General features: G+C 42.8%; 1 protein-coding gene across 2 annotated transcripts in view; it reads right to left on the reverse strand.

The window, feature by feature from the left end:
• Positions 1-5,124: 5,124 nt before the first annotated feature.
• The window catches only part of SH3GL2 (SH3 domain containing GRB2 like 2, endophilin A1), a 225,754-nt gene continuing 212,902 nt past the window's right edge, over positions 5,125-17,976 (reverse strand). For both annotated transcript variants that reach the window (XM_061425216.1, XM_061425217.1), the window contains exons 5-9: positions 16,640-16,773; positions 14,087-14,245; positions 11,550-11,653; positions 9,268-9,398; positions 5,125-6,694 (exon numbers count right to left, since the gene is read on the reverse strand). In XM_061425216.1, coding sequence (XP_061281200.1) covers positions 6,495-6,694; positions 9,268-9,398; positions 11,550-11,653; positions 14,087-14,245; positions 16,640-16,773 — 728 coding nt within the window. In that variant the 3' untranslated portion in view covers positions 5,125-6,494. The remainder of the gene's footprint in view (positions 6,695-9,267; positions 9,399-11,549; positions 11,654-14,086; positions 14,246-16,639; positions 16,774-17,976) is intronic.

Here is a 17,976-nt window from a genome sequence, read left to right on the forward strand (position 1 = left end):
TCCCTTATGATTATACAGTGGAAGTGACAAATAGATTCAAGGGATTAGATCTGATAGAGTGCCTGAAGAACTATGGACGGAGGTTTGTGACATTGTACAGTGTCAGGGAATGTTTAACAATAGGATTCCTGTGTGCTGTTTTCTGTCTCTCATGAGCCCTCTGTTCCTTATCAGTTCCTGGTAACAGGAGCAAGTGGAGTGGCGTGCTACTCCTAGGACTGAGGTCATGGGATGGAATGCATGCATGCATTTCCTTCATTAGCTTTTCCATACAGTGAAAGTGATTATTTACGACCCTCTTTCTTTTGATATGGATTGTCTTCTGGCTTTATGACCTCTATTACTCCTTGTTTCCTTGGTAGCTTGTAAGTCTGGTCTTTTGATCTTTATCTTTGCTGAAAAGGCTACCTTGTAAAACAGTATATATACTCACACAGAGTTCAATAAAGCACCCTTGTTCCATCAGGATGTGGGTCCCCGTGTCCTTCTTTCTTTCTCTCTCTCTCTCTCCCTCTGGCTAATTCTCTGGAGTGTGGAAACCTGCCAAGCTCACTTTTCTGCCCAGGCTTTCAAGACCTCCTCAAGAGGACGCCCTGTGCCTTCGTGAGTGGTACATTCCCTGTTCTAGGGCTTTATTGGTTCTCTGCATGAACCAGGGAATATTAGCCCCTTTCTCTCTCGCGCGTTCTTATCATTGACTCCGGACCACCAGGTTCCAGTCTACTAAAGGACTGCAACAGTACAGGATGCAGTGATCAAAACAATACACAAGAAGAAATGCAAAAAGGCAAAATGATTGTCTAAGGAGGCCTTACAAATAACTGAGAAAAGAAGAGAAGCAAAAGACAAGAGAGAAAAGGAAAGATACATCCATCTGAATGCAGAGTTCCAAAGAATAGCAAGGAGAGATAAGAAAGCCTTCCTAAGTGATAAATGCAAAGATATAGAGGAAAACAACAGAATGGGAATACTAGAGATCTCTTCAAGAAAATTAGAGATACCAAGGGAACATTTCATGCAAAGATGGGCACAATAAAGGATAGAAATGGTATGGACTTAACAGAAGCAGAAGATATTAAGAAGAGGTGGCAAGAATACACAGAAGAACTATTCAAAAAAGATCTTCATGACCCAGATAACCACAATGGTGTGATCACTCATCTAGAGCCAGACATCCTAGAGTGTAAAGTCAAGTGGGCCTTAGGAAGTATCACAACGCACAAAGCTAGTGGAGGTGATGGAATTCCAGATGAGCTATTTCAAATCCTAAAAGATGATGCTGTGAAAGTGCTGTACTCAATATGCCAGCAAATTTGGAAAATTCAGCAGTGGCCACAGTTTTCCAAGGTGGTAAAGGTCAGTTTTCATTCCAATCCCAAAGAAAGGCAATGCCAAAGAATCTTCAAACTACTGCACAATTGCACTCATCTCACACACTAGCAAAGTAATGCTCAAAATTCTCCAAGTTAGCTTCAACAGTACATGAACCAAGAACTTTCAGAGGTTCAAGCTGGATTTAAAAAAGGCAGAGGAACCAGAAATCAAATTGCCAACATCCACTGGATCATAAAAAAAGCAAGAGAATTCCAGAAAAACATCTACTTCTGCTTCAATGACTATACCAAAGCCTTTGACTGTGGGGATCACAACAAACTGGAAAATTCTTATAGGGGTGGGACTACTAGACCACTTTACCTGCCTCCTGAGAAACCTATATGCAGGTCAAGGAGCACCAGTTAGAACCAGACATGGAACAACAGACTGGTTCCAAATTGGGAAAGGAGTACGTCATGGCTGTATATTTTCACCTTGCTTATTTAACTTATATGCAGAGTACATCATGTGAAATGCCAGACTGGATGAAGCACAAGCTATAATGAAGACTGCCAGGAGAAATATCAATAACCTCAAATATGCAGATGACACCATCCTTATGGCAGAAAGCAAAGAGGAATTAAAGAGCTGCTTGATAAAAGTGAAAGATGAGAGTGAAAAAGCTGGCTTAAAACTCAGCATTCAAAAAGCTAAGATCATGGCATCTGGTCACATCACTTCATGGCAAATAGATGGGGAAACAATGGAAACAGTGACAGATTTTGTTTTGGGGGGCTCCAAGATCACTGCAGATGGTGACTTCAGCCATGAAATGAAAAGATGATTGTTCCTTGGAAGAAAAGCTATGACCAACCTAGATAGCGTATTAAAAAGCACAGACATTACTGACAAAGATCCATATAGTCAAAGTTATGATTTTTTTCCAGTAGTCATGTATGGATGTGAGAGTTGGAGCATAAAGAAAGCTGAATGCCAAAGAACTGATGCTTTTGACTGTGGTGTTGGAGAAGACTCTTGAGAGTCCCTTGGACTGTGAGGAGATCAAACCAGTCAATCCTTAAGGAAAACAGTCCTGAATATTCATTGGAAGGACTGATGCGGAAACTGAAGCTCCAATACTTTGGCCTCCTGATACAAAGAACTGACTCATTAGAAAAGACCCTGATGCTGAGAAAGACTGAAAGTAGGAGGAGAAGGGGATGACAGAGGATGAGATGTTTGGATGCCATCACTGACTCGATCGACATGAGTTTGAGCAAGCTCCAGGAGTTGGTGATGGACAGGGAAGCCTGGTATGAGGCGGTCCATGGGGTCACAGTCAGACATGACTGAGCGACTGAAATGACTGACTGACTGATGAACGTTGGGGTGTATGTGTCTTTTCCAATTAGTATTCATCTTCTCAGCATATATGCCTAGGATTGGGACTTCAGGATCATATTCTAACTCTTTAGCCTTTGAGGAATCTCCATATTGTTCTCCATAATGTCTCAACTAATTTACATTCCCACCCAGCAACTTAGGAGTGTTTCCTTTTCTCCACACTCTCTCCAGCATTAGTGTCTGGAGACATTTTGATGATGGCCATTCTGATTGGTGTGAGGTGATCCCTCATTGGAGCACTGATTTTCATTTCTCTGATAATCAGCAATTCAGTTCTTAATCTGGTTAATAAGATGGTCTTGAAATGAGTCTTAAAAAGTGCCCACATGGTTTGATTTAGAACTCTAGAAGCTGTCTTGAAAAGAGCCTTGGGATAATCTTAATATCCTAAACCATTGCTAAATGGATACAGAATAAGTGTTGGCAAATTCCAGGGTGTATGTTATATACTATAAACAGTGTAAGGGAAACTTCAATTCTCAGTCATGCCATTCTTATTGTTCACTTTTTTTTTTTTTTAAGCAAAGAAAAACTAAGGAAAAATAGTTTCCCAGGAAGTTTTCTCTTTAACACTTATCAGACATATTACAAAAACAAAAACTAATGAGACAACTGCCTCATAGTTTGTCATATTGGTTCAGTTTAGTTTAGTCCTGCTTCTCTTTCCACCTCTGACAATTCATTCTATGATTAGACTTAGGAAAATGCACGTATAGGGGTAGATTCAACTTCTCATTGGTGATCCACAAAGCTGCCAGCTGTTTCTGTATGTAAAGTTTTATAAAAAGGAATTTATTATTCTTCAGTAAAAATAAGGAATTCAGATAGTTCCAAATCTGGTAAGTTTATTATTAATGATCTCCAAAAGACTCCCTTAAACATTGAGTTCTCCCTGGAAGCTGTGGTTTTAGTTTCATTTGACATTAACACATTATGAAATTACTCTATGTGGTGCTGGGTCTTGCTGTTAGTTTCCCTTTGATGTTACAGAACTATTACTATCTGTTACTATTACACAGGTACAGTCACATTGGTATGTGTAGCATTAAAGACAACAGAAAGCTTTATTGGTTCAAATATTGCTTGAATATATATAGGCTTCTCTCTGGACTTGCTCTTCCGTATGGATCATCTATTGTCCTGTCACTGTATCAACATCAAACTTTCTTAATTACTGTAACTTCATGTTTTATATCGAGAAAAAGCCCTCCATCTTTTTTGTTCGTCTTTAGGAAGAAATATCCACTTGCATTTTCACATAACTTTTATGATATGCTTGTCAATTTTCAAATACACACAAAAAAATTCCTGAGATTTTGATTGAAATTTCACTGAACCTATAAGTCAATCTGAGTAGAAATAACATATTTACAATGTTGAGTTTTCCAATCCATAAATATCTCTTCACTCATTTAGGGTCTTCTTTATTTTTTTCTCAAACATGTTTCATAACTTTCTACGTAGAGTTCTTACATAATTCTTATTAGATTTATATCTATGGACTTGAATTTTTATGCCTTTGTAAATGATGTATATTTTAATTACTTTTTTCTAATTGACTGTTACTGGTATATTAAACTTTTTGGATATTGATTATACATCCAGTAATCCTATTAAATGTACTTATTGACTCTAATAGTTTACCTGTGATTCTTCTGGATTTTCTCCATTCACAATAAAGTCATTGGTAATTTCTTCTTTAAACTGGTTTGAAGAATTGATCTATAATACTATAACTCACAGGTAGAAAAAATATTTCCATTAGAGAAATTTATATATAATATATATGTGTAGTTAGTATGTCTTCTGTAAATCTTTAGGAGTTAGATTAAAACTACTCGCTTTATATTACAACTTTTGGATTATCGCCCTCAGCATGGAAGAATACAAGGACACCCAGTACACAAAGAACATGTTTATTTTCTCAGGAGCTCAGGAAATACATATTCTGTATGCACTGCTCCCCTCCTCCCACCCCACACCCCCAGTAGACACGCCAAGAGAAAAGAATTCTGGCTTTTGGCCAATCTGTATTTCCAAGTCGATTCCTTTCTCTTCAAGCATGAAAGAAAACAAAAGACTCATGGAAATGCTATCTTTTATTTGCTCCTCTGAACATTATATTCTTCTCATGATATCAACATGATGCTATCTCATTTAACTTTTATAGAAGTCTTTTCCTTCCCACTTTCTTATCCTTTTTTCTCAAATCTCCACCTTCCCCGGGTTACCAAGAAGTTACCAGTGTCCAGGCTAACTCCTTCTTGATAATGGAACTCGTCCTGCTTACAGAGAAGTAGGTCTGAGGTTGGAGGCGGGTCTGCTTTGGCTGTATCAGAAGGCAATGAAGACTAGTCCACCCACCGCTGGACCCAGAGAACTAACACAAAATAAAGCAGCGGAGCCTTTGGTTCTGTCTTCAGCAATATTTATTGGAAACAGCAACGCTTCCCGTGGGAAGACTTTATACATTAAGCAGTAAGATTTGCCTTTCACTCCACACGATCCACAACCGCAGGTGGCACATCCGAAGCAGCACATTAAACCTCTGAAAGAATCTGTACAGCTAGATAAATAGAACTCTGGATACCTAACAAGATTTAATGACTGATACAAACAACAACAACAACAACAACTCATAAGCATACGCATAGCACTGTACACACAAAATGAAGAGGAGATAGAAGGGACAGAAAGAAATGTCATTACTGAACTGCGAAAGAGTCTTGCATATGCAGCCACACATCTTAAACTGCTAAGCACAAAAATTGTCTTTATTTGGTCCTCATTGAGGGCAGAATATGCACAAACGATGTTCAAAGAACACAAGGAGAACGTGGAATGGGAAGATAGGTACTGTTTCTTGGTCTATGGACTAGTGGGCAAATGGTTTCGAGTGCTCTTCTTCTTGTGTTTCTGTATCAAATGGATTCATGAAACATGTAATTCATAAACAGAACTGAAGTGAAGACATCTGTGCCCCCTTCCGTGTACCTTCAGAAATGCCCTGTATACATATCTGGTTTCTGTACAGCAAGAAAGGAAAGCTTGGAGACCAGGTCCTTTCCAATTCCTCATAGTAGAGAACCTCTTCAGCTCCTCCCACAACATGATGACCATCTTACTTAGAGATAAAATGGGAATCACCCTCTGGCTTTAACAGCAGGGAGGGAAGAAAACCAGCTGAACGTCAGAAATGGGCATAAGCAGAGGAACAAAGGAGAGTTTTCAGAGAAGGCTTTGAACCCACACTCAACACTTTCTATGAGAGCGTTCAGGGATTCACTCATTCAGACAAGAAGATAATTTGCTGGTGAGGGAGGCTTTCTTGGACAGTTCTGTGACTCACACGTTTGGGAGGGGCTGATGTGAAAACAAGAACTTTCTCTTCTACTTGAACGGAGAACCTGAGACCTTGAGACGGCCCGCCGGTGATAGATAATATCTTCAGTGGGATGGTGGATATGTGATGTGGCTCATGGTCAAATTCTCAGAGGCCACAGCCTCCTGAGAACTGTGTAAACAGCAGTTCTGTGACTACTGGCTGGTCTCAAATGGTATTGTAAAGCACATGCCATGCCCACCAGGCTAAGAAGATATCATCCATCACCATGACTCTTGTGGGATCACACAAGTCAACCAAACGTACTCAGTGGGGCTTGACGACTTGGACCACTGCAGCCTGCACTTGGGATGTTTTGTAAGCAGCATTACCAAAGCAGTGGTTAAACCTAACTATCTGGGTCAAGAAGAGGTGAGCAGCCAGCGTTGACATCCTAGTGGGGCAGAGCAACCAGAATCTCCACATAATTGATGGGGAAGAAGCCTGACTGGCCGTGGAGCATCCCCTCATACCAGTTCTCATCAATCTGGTTAGTGAGTGTGATGATATCACCCTCTTTAAAACCCAACTCCCCTTCATTTTCAGGTTCAAAGTCGTACAGAGCTCGGCAGCAGGGCTGATCCATTGGGGCACCTGGGAGTGAGAGTAGGAGAGAAGAACACAGAGAGACAAGGGGAATTTAGCACACTCGACTCCTGCCTGGCTTGCTGTCCCCCTGGGCTCCTCCTGCACTCCTCTTCCTGCTGAAGCCTCCTCTTGGCTCTGGTCCCCAGTGTCTGCTGCATGGCACCTTGCTCTCTACCAGTCTTCAGAAGTTTTCTCACGTTTCTGGGAGTTGCTGAATTCCTGTTTCTTTTTCCAGTATTAAAAATTGGTCACATCTATTCTTTTGGTACATACAAGACAGTTCATCAAGGCTGGCCTTCCTAACAACGTGCAGAGGTGGGAGACTCAATGACTTAAGGAGTCTTAGCGAGATTTGGACTTCCCCAGTGGCACTAGTGGTAAAGAACCCACCTGCCAATGCAGGAGACGTAAGAGACGAGGGTTCGATCTTTGGGTCAGAAAGGTCCCCTGGAGGAGGGCATGGCAACCCACTCCAGTATTTTTGCCTGGGAAATCCCGTGAACAGAGGAGCCTAGTGAGCTACGGTCCACAGGGTTGCAAAGAGTCAGACTCAACTCAAGTGACTTAGCACAGCATGGCACAGTGAGATTTAGGTTCATCATGGAGCATGGCCAAAATTCTTTCCACACTAGCACTTTAAGATCTCTGCCTACATGAAATAGTACAGTTCATTACACGGACAATGTTTTGCAGCATCAGAATAACAGTGCAGTTCACACTTTTTAAAAATAAAGACCTCAGTTTCCGGAAGTTGCTGTAATATAGTGAAAAACAGGACAATATAAAACATTGTGTTCAAGTTCTTACTCTCTGTGACCTTGTGTAAGGCACTTCAGTCTCAGTTTCTTTGTCTAAAATTGGAATGAACAGTTAGAACTTATTTCTGTGGCTATTAAATGAGATTATATAAAAGTGATATAATTATACCTGTGCATTAATATACCACATATATGACTATGATGTGTGTCCATCAGAGCTATGGCATAGAAAAATAGTATATTTACCTTGATTTAAATAATGATGGATGGGCCCATATCTTAAAAGAGATCTATGTTAAATCAGTAAGCATACTGACAGAGTCGCTGCTGCTGCTGCTAAGTCGCTTCAGTCGTCTCTGACTCTGTGAGACCCCATAGACGGCAGCCCACCAGGCTCTCCTGTCCCTGGGATTCTCCAGGCAAGAACACTGGAGTGGGTTGCCATTTCCTTCTCCAATGAATGAAAGTGAAAAGTGAAAGTGAAAGTGAAGTTGCTCAGTTGTGTCTAACTCCTAGCGACCCCATGGACTGCAGCCTACCAGGCTCCTCTGTCCATGGGATTCTCCAGGCAAGAGTACTGGAGTGGGGTGCCATTGCCTTCTCCACTGACAGAGTAGGCATACACATATACTAATAAACTCAGACAAGTGCATGCAGATCCATGCCACCTAGACGGCTTTGAAGGGGAACAATAACATTTATTTATTTATTTTAATTTAGAGAAAGCAAGTTAATGAGTCTCTGAGAGAAAAGTGGAATATGTGATTGGTTTCTGAGCACCAGAGAACAGGTTACCTATAACTTACATGACTAGTCCTTGTAACCGGTTAACTTCTAAAAACCACTGCTGTTATCCACACACGGAGTGCTCTGAGCAGAAGAGCTCAGCACAAGGGGCAGAGAGCCCCCACCGTCATCACACACCTCACTTCTTTCCTTTGTAGTCTCCTGAGGACACCTATGTTTCCTCCCATCGAACATTGAGCACTGGGGATGCAGGAAACATGGAAGAAAGCTGCACATCCTTACAGTCCACGTCTAGTATCAGACAGTTTCTCTTCTTCAACCAAGCAGATTAGATTACTAAGGCTGAATATATCGCAAGCACAGGCTTTTACCCAATCTGCGTGTAGCGGGTGGACAGCAGTGGTGTCAGCTAAAAGGATACTACTGGGTATACACCAATATCCTTGATAGAAAATTAGTTTTCATTTTTATTGTACCAACCTGTTACTACAGCACAGTGAACTGGCTGGAGGGTAGGGAGAGGAGGAAAGTCAAGCAGCTATTGAGACTCAGAATATATTCATCTGCAAATATATTCACCCATGTGTTTCTTTGACTCCAGAAATCCAACAGTTTCCTGGAGCTGCTGTCTGTGGGTTATAAGTGAGTGTATGTGGGCACATACTGTCCAGGGGCATTCACCTTTATGCAGGCAAGATTCATAGAAGCAGAAAAACATGCAGGAAAAAACTCATGACATCCCTACAATGAAACTGACAGATGACTTTAAGACCACAAAGGTCAAAATCAAATGTGTTTGCTGCAGCACGTAAGTGTGGGCTGATGGTGGACAGTGAGAGAAAAAGGGACTTACAAAGAAAGTTTAATAGAGGAGAGAGAGTAAAGGAGAGGAAGGGAGAGTCAATGATACAAGAAGGAACTCCATTAAGTTTCTGACACCACCATTCTGTAAGAAATATATTACTGTGTATTCCTCATGTAGCCAGACTGGACCACTCCTAGAATTTCTGGAAGCATGTCAACTGGGGGTGCCCAAGGCCTGTGGAGTGGGTTCTGCAGCCCTCAGCTCCTTACCTGCAGGTTTGGGGGTGCCTGTGTGGGAGAGGCCCCCATTGGGCTGAGTGCTGTCCCCCGTTGAAAACTCCAGGCTCATTCGAGGTTTAGGCTGATACTCCCTTCTTGGCTGGGATGAAGCTTGTCTTATTCTACATTAAAAAGAAAAAGGGGATGCAGACAATTAAGACACAAAAAGAAAAGTCATAAAATCCAGAAAATACTTAGGTTACCCACCAATCTACCATTGTGGAATATGAGAAAGGATCCTTAGTTTTCTTTTCTGTGTCTTTCTCCATGTTTTACACTGTAGTCACACCCTATATGGCTCTACCCTCACTGTCTTCATTCTTCCTCTCACTTGCTCCCTGTTAGGTGCCAGGAACACAAAGACCAATCAGTCACTAGTCTTACCCTCAAGCTTATGGTCTGGTGGGAAGACAGATCATAAACAACTGATTACTGTAAACTGTAGTAAATACTATTATGGAGATCTGCGTAAAATGTTCTAGGAACACAGAGGTGGAGCTGGGGGTGAGGAGTCTACCTGTCCATGGAGAAGTCAGAGAGGGTTTGAGGAGAAAAGTAAAAGATGGTTAGCAGTCATTTCTAGATGAATAGCTATTCCCAGAAGACAGTTATTCCCTGCTGAGCTTGAGAATATGTGGAGGGAAAAGAGGAGGAAATACGGTATACTCTGGGTACAGCACAGAGGAAGGAGAAAGAATCCAAGGGAGACGGGAGGAAGTGGGAAAGGCACAGGCAGCAAATGTATTCTGCACACCCCAAAGTGTTTTCCACAGCGCCAGATGCTCACTAAGCAAAGTGCACAGCCAATCCACAAGTGTGGGGGGAGTCTCAGTTCAGTTCAGTTGCTCAGTCATGTCTGACTCTCTGCGACCCCATGAATCGCAGCACGCCAGGCCTCCCTGTCCATCACCAACTCCCGGAGTTCACTCAGACTCACGTCCATTGAGTCGGTGATGCCATCCAGCCATCTCATCCTCTGTCGTCCCCTTCTCTAGGGTATGGCGATTATAGAATGACAGTGGCTCTGAACATGGTTCAGAGGGAACAAAGAAAAGTGGCCTTCATGCTCAGCAGATGTCATAAAGATATATCATGCTTCTTTAGTACGATGAAATGCATGGTTTTCAACCCTCCTAGAGGCTTCAGAGCATGACACGTGTTTCCACAAGGGTTCACTGTCCAAACACTAGTCAAGGAAGACACTGAGGAGAGGACAAGGCTGGCCACATGGCAACAGGTTGAGGAAATTTCTCATAACACAGCCCTATACCTGCAGGAGGCCTTGTGCATTTATAGCCATATCAGCAGCTCTGAGAGCCTTATCTGGCCATAAGCTGAGAATAAAATCTCTTGAGGCAATCCTTTGATGTGCATACATTCAGCTCAAATAAAATAACACATATTACACAGCACAGGGCCACCAGACACAGCTGTGCAGGCTGTGCCTCACAGCTCTAATAATTAAACCACCCCAGCTAGGATATGGGGCCCGTCTGAGAAGGCAGAACAGGCGTAAGTAATCAGCTCCCTCTGATGGACCTCATCACCATAGAGAAACTCAAAGTGTGAAACGACACAGGCTTTCCAATAGGTTATGCTTACACAGGAGCCCCTGCGGCACTGCTGCATGACCCTGAGCCCAGGTTTGCCAGTCTGTTAGGTGAGGTTAACAATACTTGGTTTACAGGGCTGTTACATGACTGATGGTGATATGCCTTCAGTACCCATAGCATAGCTGGCCGGCAAATCACATCCATTATCATTAGTAGCCTCCTGGGGGTCCCATCTGTGGCAGACAAAGTATTACCTACATATTGATTGCTCATAAAACACAAGATGATTGTTGTTTAGTTACTAAGTTGTATCCAATTCTTTTGTGACCCCATGGACTGTAGCTCACCAGGCTCTTCTATCCAGAGGATTTCCCAGGCAAGAATACTGGAGTGGGTTGCCATTTCCTTTTCCAGGGGATCTTCCCCACCCAGAGATCGAACCTACATCTCCTACATTGGCAGGTAGATTCTTCACCACTGAGCCACCAGGGAAGCCCAAACACAACATTAGGAAGGAATGAAGGAAAGTGAAGGAAATGAAGGAAAGCAGAGCCCAAGACAATATAAAATCAAAACAAATGATTCACAAGTTGCTTATGTAGGGTCAGTAGGAATCCTGAAGAAAGTTTTTCTTCTAATGTATTCTAATATTTCCACTTCTTTATATACCATTCCATAGCAAGAAAATGGAAATGGGAAATGCAGGGAACTGTACAATACCTCTCCTCCAGTCTGACAGTGACCTGCTGCAGGATCTGGACTGCCTGCTTATGGTACTCCAGCTGGGCTTGGACGAGCGCAGACAGCTGGCTCACCTGCTCGATCTGCAGATCAATGGGGGAACCACGTCTTAGTTATCAGTTTACAGTCCTTAATCATCTGCTACTGCTCAGTCCAAATGACGCAGCTACCCGACACACAGCCCAGTGCTCGGCGGTGCCCACGACTGTGCAGTGAGCCAGGCTAACTGATAGTTTTGCGGGTAACAAATTGATTAAAGATAAGAAAGCATCCCTGTGCTTGGAAACTCTAGTTCTAGGAGAAGAAACATTAGTCAGAATCCTCCCAGAGGTCACAAAGCTCTCATCAAACAGTCTCATGCTTAGCCATAACCTTCTGATTACGATTTGGCTTCTTTGATTGATTTTCTATAGGACAAAAGATGCATTGACAAGAACATTCTTTGCTCTCTATACTTCTCATGCTAAGTCAATATCAGTGCTGTTAATAAAAATGTAAATATTGATTTCTCATATGAGGCACTATGGGAGGCAGTGTGGTGTGACAGAAAACCTTTTGTTCTCTCTGACCCTCATCTGCAATGTAAAAGGCTTGGGTTGAGTGGCACCTTGGGCTCACTCCTCCTCTAACCTTCTGAGCATCCTGGGTTACTCTTCATGTTGTGTGTTGTGTTGTGATCCAGTTGAATAGTTGCCTCTGAGTGAATAGAGGCAATGCTACCCCATGAGTTTTGGAGTTGGGCTGGGTCCTTGGTGAAGAGGAGGAATGCTGTGACTCAGGTCACCCTCTCCCTCATGGTGTTCCTCCTCGGTAGGTAGATGGACACGTTGTTTTACATAATCACAAACTAGCAATGTTTCTGGAGAGTCTGGAAGTCTGGATATGTTCAACATGCCTCCCCTGTCACCAGTCGGGGGGGGCGGGCGGTAAATACCTAAAGGCTCTGTAAATACCTTGGCAGAAGCTGGTGAGCAACTGATGGGGCTAGAGGTGAAGATGAGCAAGGACAGAAAATCTGGTTAATAGGTCTTATGACATGAGTGGTTAGAAAGCAACTGTTAAAGCCATGAAAAATAATTCAGCATTCTGGAAATGTGAAGGAAACTTTTAAACTATCTCACCTATGTCCCAAATGTAGTATCTATGCAACAATCTTCAACCTTAATTGTAATTACCTTTGGAAAGAAAAGGTTAACTTTACCTCAAAATATAGACCATCTTAACCATACATATAACTGAGCACCGAAGAATCAATGCTTTTGAACTGTGGTGTTGGAGAAGACTCTTGAAATTCCCTTGGACTGCAAGGAGATCCAACCAGTCCATCCTAAAGGAAATCAGTCCTGAATATTCATTGGAAGGACTGATGTTGAAGCTGAATCTCCAATACTTTGGCCACCTGATGTGAAGAACTGATTCACTGGAATAACACCCTGATCCTGGGAAAGACTGAAGGCAGAAGGGGAAGGGGACAACAGAGGATGAGATGGTTGGATGGCATCACTGACTTAATGGACATGAGTTTGAGCAAGCTCCGGGAGATGGTGATGGATGGGGAAGCCTGATATGCTATGGTCCATGGGGTTGCAAAGAGTTTGACATGACTGAGTGACTGAACTGAACTGAATGTATATTGGACACATACTTACTGACAACACTGACTGATTTTCTTATTTAATCTGAAGTCAATTTGCCTTACACTTCACATTTCAACAGAGTATTTGCTTAAACTATTGGACTTATACAGGTCATCAGAAAGTGAAAGTCATTTGGTTGTGTCTGACTCTTTGTGATGCCATAGACTGTAGCCTGCCAGATTCCTCTGTCATGGGATTCTCCAGGCAAGAATACTGGAGTCGGTAGCCATTCCCTTCTCCAGGAGACCTTCCCAACGCAGGGACTGAACCCAGGTCTCCAGCATTGTAGGCAGATTCTTTACCATCTGAGCCCCCAGGGAAGCCCAGGTCATCAGAAACATTCTTTATCTCCCTACTATTTATAACAGTTTAAGATTATTAGCAGACAAAAATCTAGTTACATCAAACTTTTTGTTGTGCTGTCGTGTGTGTGTGTGTGTGTGTGTGTGTGTGTGCGCGCGCGCACGCGTGCGCTCATTTGTATCTGACTCTTTACTACCCCATGAACTGGAGCCTGCCAGCTCCTCTGTCCTTAGAATTTTTCTATGTAAGATTACCGGAATGTGTTTCTGTATCTACTGCAGGGTCTTTTCCTGACCCAGGGATTGAATCCGAGTCTTGTGCCTCCTGCACTGACAGGTGGATTCTTTATCACTAGTACCATCTGGGAAGCTCACAGCAAACTACAGGAATATAGGAACAGCTTTACAATTTCTCAGTCTACTTTATAATTTTAAATTATTAAAAAAAAATAACTACTGAAGCTTTCACCACATAGTACTATCAGTGATTCACATTTTAAATTTCATAACCCTTTAACATATTAATCCTGTTCCTCAAAGGTGAAGTTAAATTAAAAACCACAGGAGAGTCACTCACATCCATCTCTAAGAGATTGAACATGCTTGACTCAGCAATCTCCTTAGACTCATCAAATTTCTCCAGAGCTTGACGTAACTCTTCATCAGGAATCTTGCCTTGTCGTTTCTTCTTGTAATCAAAGTCCAGGCGTCTTCCCTCCAACTTCTTCAGATGATGCTGAAAAAATCAAGGGCAGAAATGTGCTTTGAAGGGACCTATGGAAAAGGACTATTTACAGCTCACTTCCCCACCATGCCTATTGGCTTCCAAAATAAGACAGGCTAAGTTCTAAAACATCACATCACCAGAGAAATAAAGAAACACACATCAATGGGGGCAAATGTTTCTAAAGGCTAAGACATTTATGTTTGGGAAACACCTTTAAAAATAATTAATAGCAAGAAAGAAATTGTGGAAAATACTGATGCCCTTTATTGTCTGCCCCTGCTGGGTCAAAGCTAAGGTGGAATATATGCCTCTTCACCCTATGACTAGAGGTGGAAGCTAGGAAGGTTTAGAAAGCACAGGCATACGGGGCTCACAAGTCTCCATCTTCAAGGAAATGGTATCTCGTGGGAAGGCAGAGGAAAAATGGTTTCCTTGAAATGAAGTGAGAAAGAAAAGTATTCTTTCTTTTTCATATCATAAAACATTTGTGCTGGAAGGGATTTATTTTTGAGGTAATCCAGTCTATTAGAATTACCTTAAGATATTTACTAAAACTACAGATTCTTGATCCCTTGAATTAGAATATCCAGGGCTGAGGCCCAGGCAACTTGGTCTCAGCACTTAGCCTAGCAGACTGATGCAGCTTTAGGAGAATCATGGATTAATTTAAGTATCCCATCTGACAGATGATGACACTGAGTCCTAAGACCTAACTTGAAAGAGACCTTCATCAGGACCTAACCCCCAACACTGCGCAGTAATTCCCCTTTGCATCACCCTGATGCACACATTCCAGGTGTGGGACTGCCCAGCCTTGCCCCAACGCCTCCAGTAACCAATTAGGAAAGTAGTTTCAAAAAGCCACAAACTATTTTTTTCCTACGAGCTGCTGCTGCTGCTGCTAAGTTGCTTCAGTCATGTCCAACTCTGCGTGACCCCATAGACAGCAGCCCACCAGGCTCCCCCATCCCTGGGATTCTCCAGGCAAGAACACTGGAGTGGGTTGCCATTTCCTTCTCCAATGCATGAAAGTGAAAAGTGAAAGTGAAGTCACTCAGTCATGTCCGACTCTTAGTGACCCCATGGACTGCAGCCTACCAGGCTCCTCCGTCCATGAGATTTTACAGGCAAGAGTACTGGAGTGGGGTGCCATCACCTTCTCTGAGCTGCAGTGTCCCACTATTAATGGGTGGAGGGAAATGTGCTAGATTTCTCTTGACCCTGGGTGTTCAGGGAGTGAGAGGGAAGAAAATGAAAATGAAGTTGGGAGTGGGGAAGAAATGAGAAGGTGGGAGGAAGAATATCCTTGACCTTCCTGCCACCACACACCCTGCCTCCAGCCCATGCCCTGATCCAAACTAAGTGCTTGTCCCTTTGGAAGGAATGCCCTTTTAAAATGTCTGAACCTGCAGTCAGCTGCAAAACAGAGCACTGGAATCAGAGAGACAGGTTTGGAGTGAGTCTGCCACCTAGCAACAGTGTGGCAGGGTTGAAGATTTAAGCTAGAGATTGCAGAGACTTCATTTATCTGAAAATCAAATTTCAGACAAGTTAAACAGATATCTGTTGAAAGAATGGATGAGCAAACATTACACACCTAGTTAGAGGTTAAAGCCAATTGAACATTATTGATTTGGAAAAACTAAACTGTTCTACCAGAGAAGGCAATGGCACCCCACTCTAGTACTCTTGCCTGGAAAATCCCATGGACGGAGGAGCCTGGTAGGCTGCAGTCCATGGGGTCTCGAAGAGGCGGACACGACTGAGCAACTTCACTTTCAGTTTTCACTTTCATGCATTGGAGAAGGAAATGGCAACCCACTCCAGTGTTCTTGCCTGGAGAATCTCAGGGACAGGAGAGCCTGGTGGGCTGCCGTCTATGGGGTTGCACAGAGTCGGACATGACTGAAGCGACTTAGCAGCAGCAGCAGCAGCAAACTGTTCTACATGTTTTAGAAAGGATAGTTGGGTATATTTCCTCAAGTCTAACAACCATTATGAAAACACAAGTTTATAGAGTAAAAGAAGAACTACATATACAAGCCAACAACTGGTACAGCTGGTATTTTAGAGGGTGAAATCATCCCAGAAAACATAGAATAATTAATAAAATTGTATAGTCAGGGAAAGAATATCCTTCTGGAGAAAAATGCTTGAAAAACTTGAAAACTGAACATGGAGAAATTAAATGTAATACTCATGAGTGGCACAGTCATAATTATGGGGCAAAAAGTACTACATTTACCATTTATCTTGATTTTTCATGCTGGATTTTTTACAGTTCACATGCTCAGTGTTGACAACATGCATGGTAAGTTTAAAAAAAAATGTTTCCTAAAGGAAAAGGGAACCTGCATCTGTACAATTCCAACATCCAGTTTGCAAATAACTAATAGCAGGTACCTGAATTTCCCTCAGATCTTTGTCATGAAGATTCTGAAGGGGGTCAATGAAGTTCTGCTTCACTTCCATGTCCAAGGAGTCCTTTACCTCCGAGAGTTCCCTCATGGCCTCCCCAACCTCACCAAGCGCTGGGCCTGCAAGGTAATAAGGAAGCCCTTGAACGTTAAAGAACAAAGAGGAAATGCACTTGCAGTAACAGGGCCCCTCACAGACCACACCCAGGAACAGCTGCCTGTCTTCTGAAGACAACCAAGACAAGAGACGGTATATAATGCCCTCTGGAGATCAGTGTATTTTCCATCTGAGAAAGTTCATAAAAGTTCACTGAGTACAACAGACTCAATGCCCTTGGGGGTGGGGGCCTGCATTCCTTACTATAGAGAACATAAAAGTTTGCTTTTCCTTTGAAAAGGAATTGGAAGCTCCCTACCCTCCTTTGGAGGAGCCTCTTGTTGAAAGTGAAAGAGGAGAGTGAAAAAGTTGGCTTAAAGCTCAACATTCAGAAAACTAAGATCATGGCATCTGGTCCCATTACTTCATGGCAAATAGATGGGGAAACAGTGGAAACAGTGGCTGACTTTATTTTGGGGGCTCCAAAATCACTGCAGATGGTGCCTGTAGGCATGAAATTAAAAGATGCTTACTCCTTGGAAGGAAAGTTATGACCAACCTAGATAGCATATTCAAAACCAGAGACATGACTTTGCCAACAAAGGTCTATCTAGTCAAGGCTATGGTTTTTCCAGTGGTCATGCATGGATGTGAGAATTGGAATGTGAAGAAAGCTGAACGCCAAAGAATTGATGCTTCTGAACTGTGGTGCTGGAGAAGACTCTTGAGAGTCCCTTGGACTGCAAGGAGATCCAACCAGTCCATTCTGAAGGAGATCAGCCCTGGGTGTTCTTTAGAAGGAATGATGCTAAAGCTGAAACTCCAATACTTTGGCCACCTCATGTGAAGAGTTGACTCATTGGAAAAGACTCTGATGCTGGGAGGGGTGGGGGCAGGAGGAGAAGGGGACAACAGAGGATGAGATGGCTGGATGGCATCACTGACTCAATGGACATGAATTTGAGTAAACTCTGGGAGTTGGTGATGGACAGGGAGGCCTGGTGTGCTGCGATTCATGGGGTCGCAAAGAGTTGGACATGACTGAGCGACTGAACTGAACTGATGCTGGGAAAGATTGAGGGCAGGAGGAGAAGGGGACAACAGAGGATGAGATGGTTGGATTGCATCACCAACTCAATGGACATGGGTTTGCGTAGACTCCAGTAGTTGGTGATGGACAGGGAGGCCTGGCGTGCTGCGGTTCATGGGGTCGCAAAGAGTCAGAC

Source organism: Bos javanicus, chromosome 8 (genome assembly GCF_032452875.1).
Source record: "Bos javanicus breed banteng chromosome 8, ARS-OSU_banteng_1.0, whole genome shotgun sequence".
Classification (NCBI taxonomy): domain Eukaryota; kingdom Metazoa; phylum Chordata; class Mammalia; order Artiodactyla; family Bovidae; genus Bos; species Bos javanicus.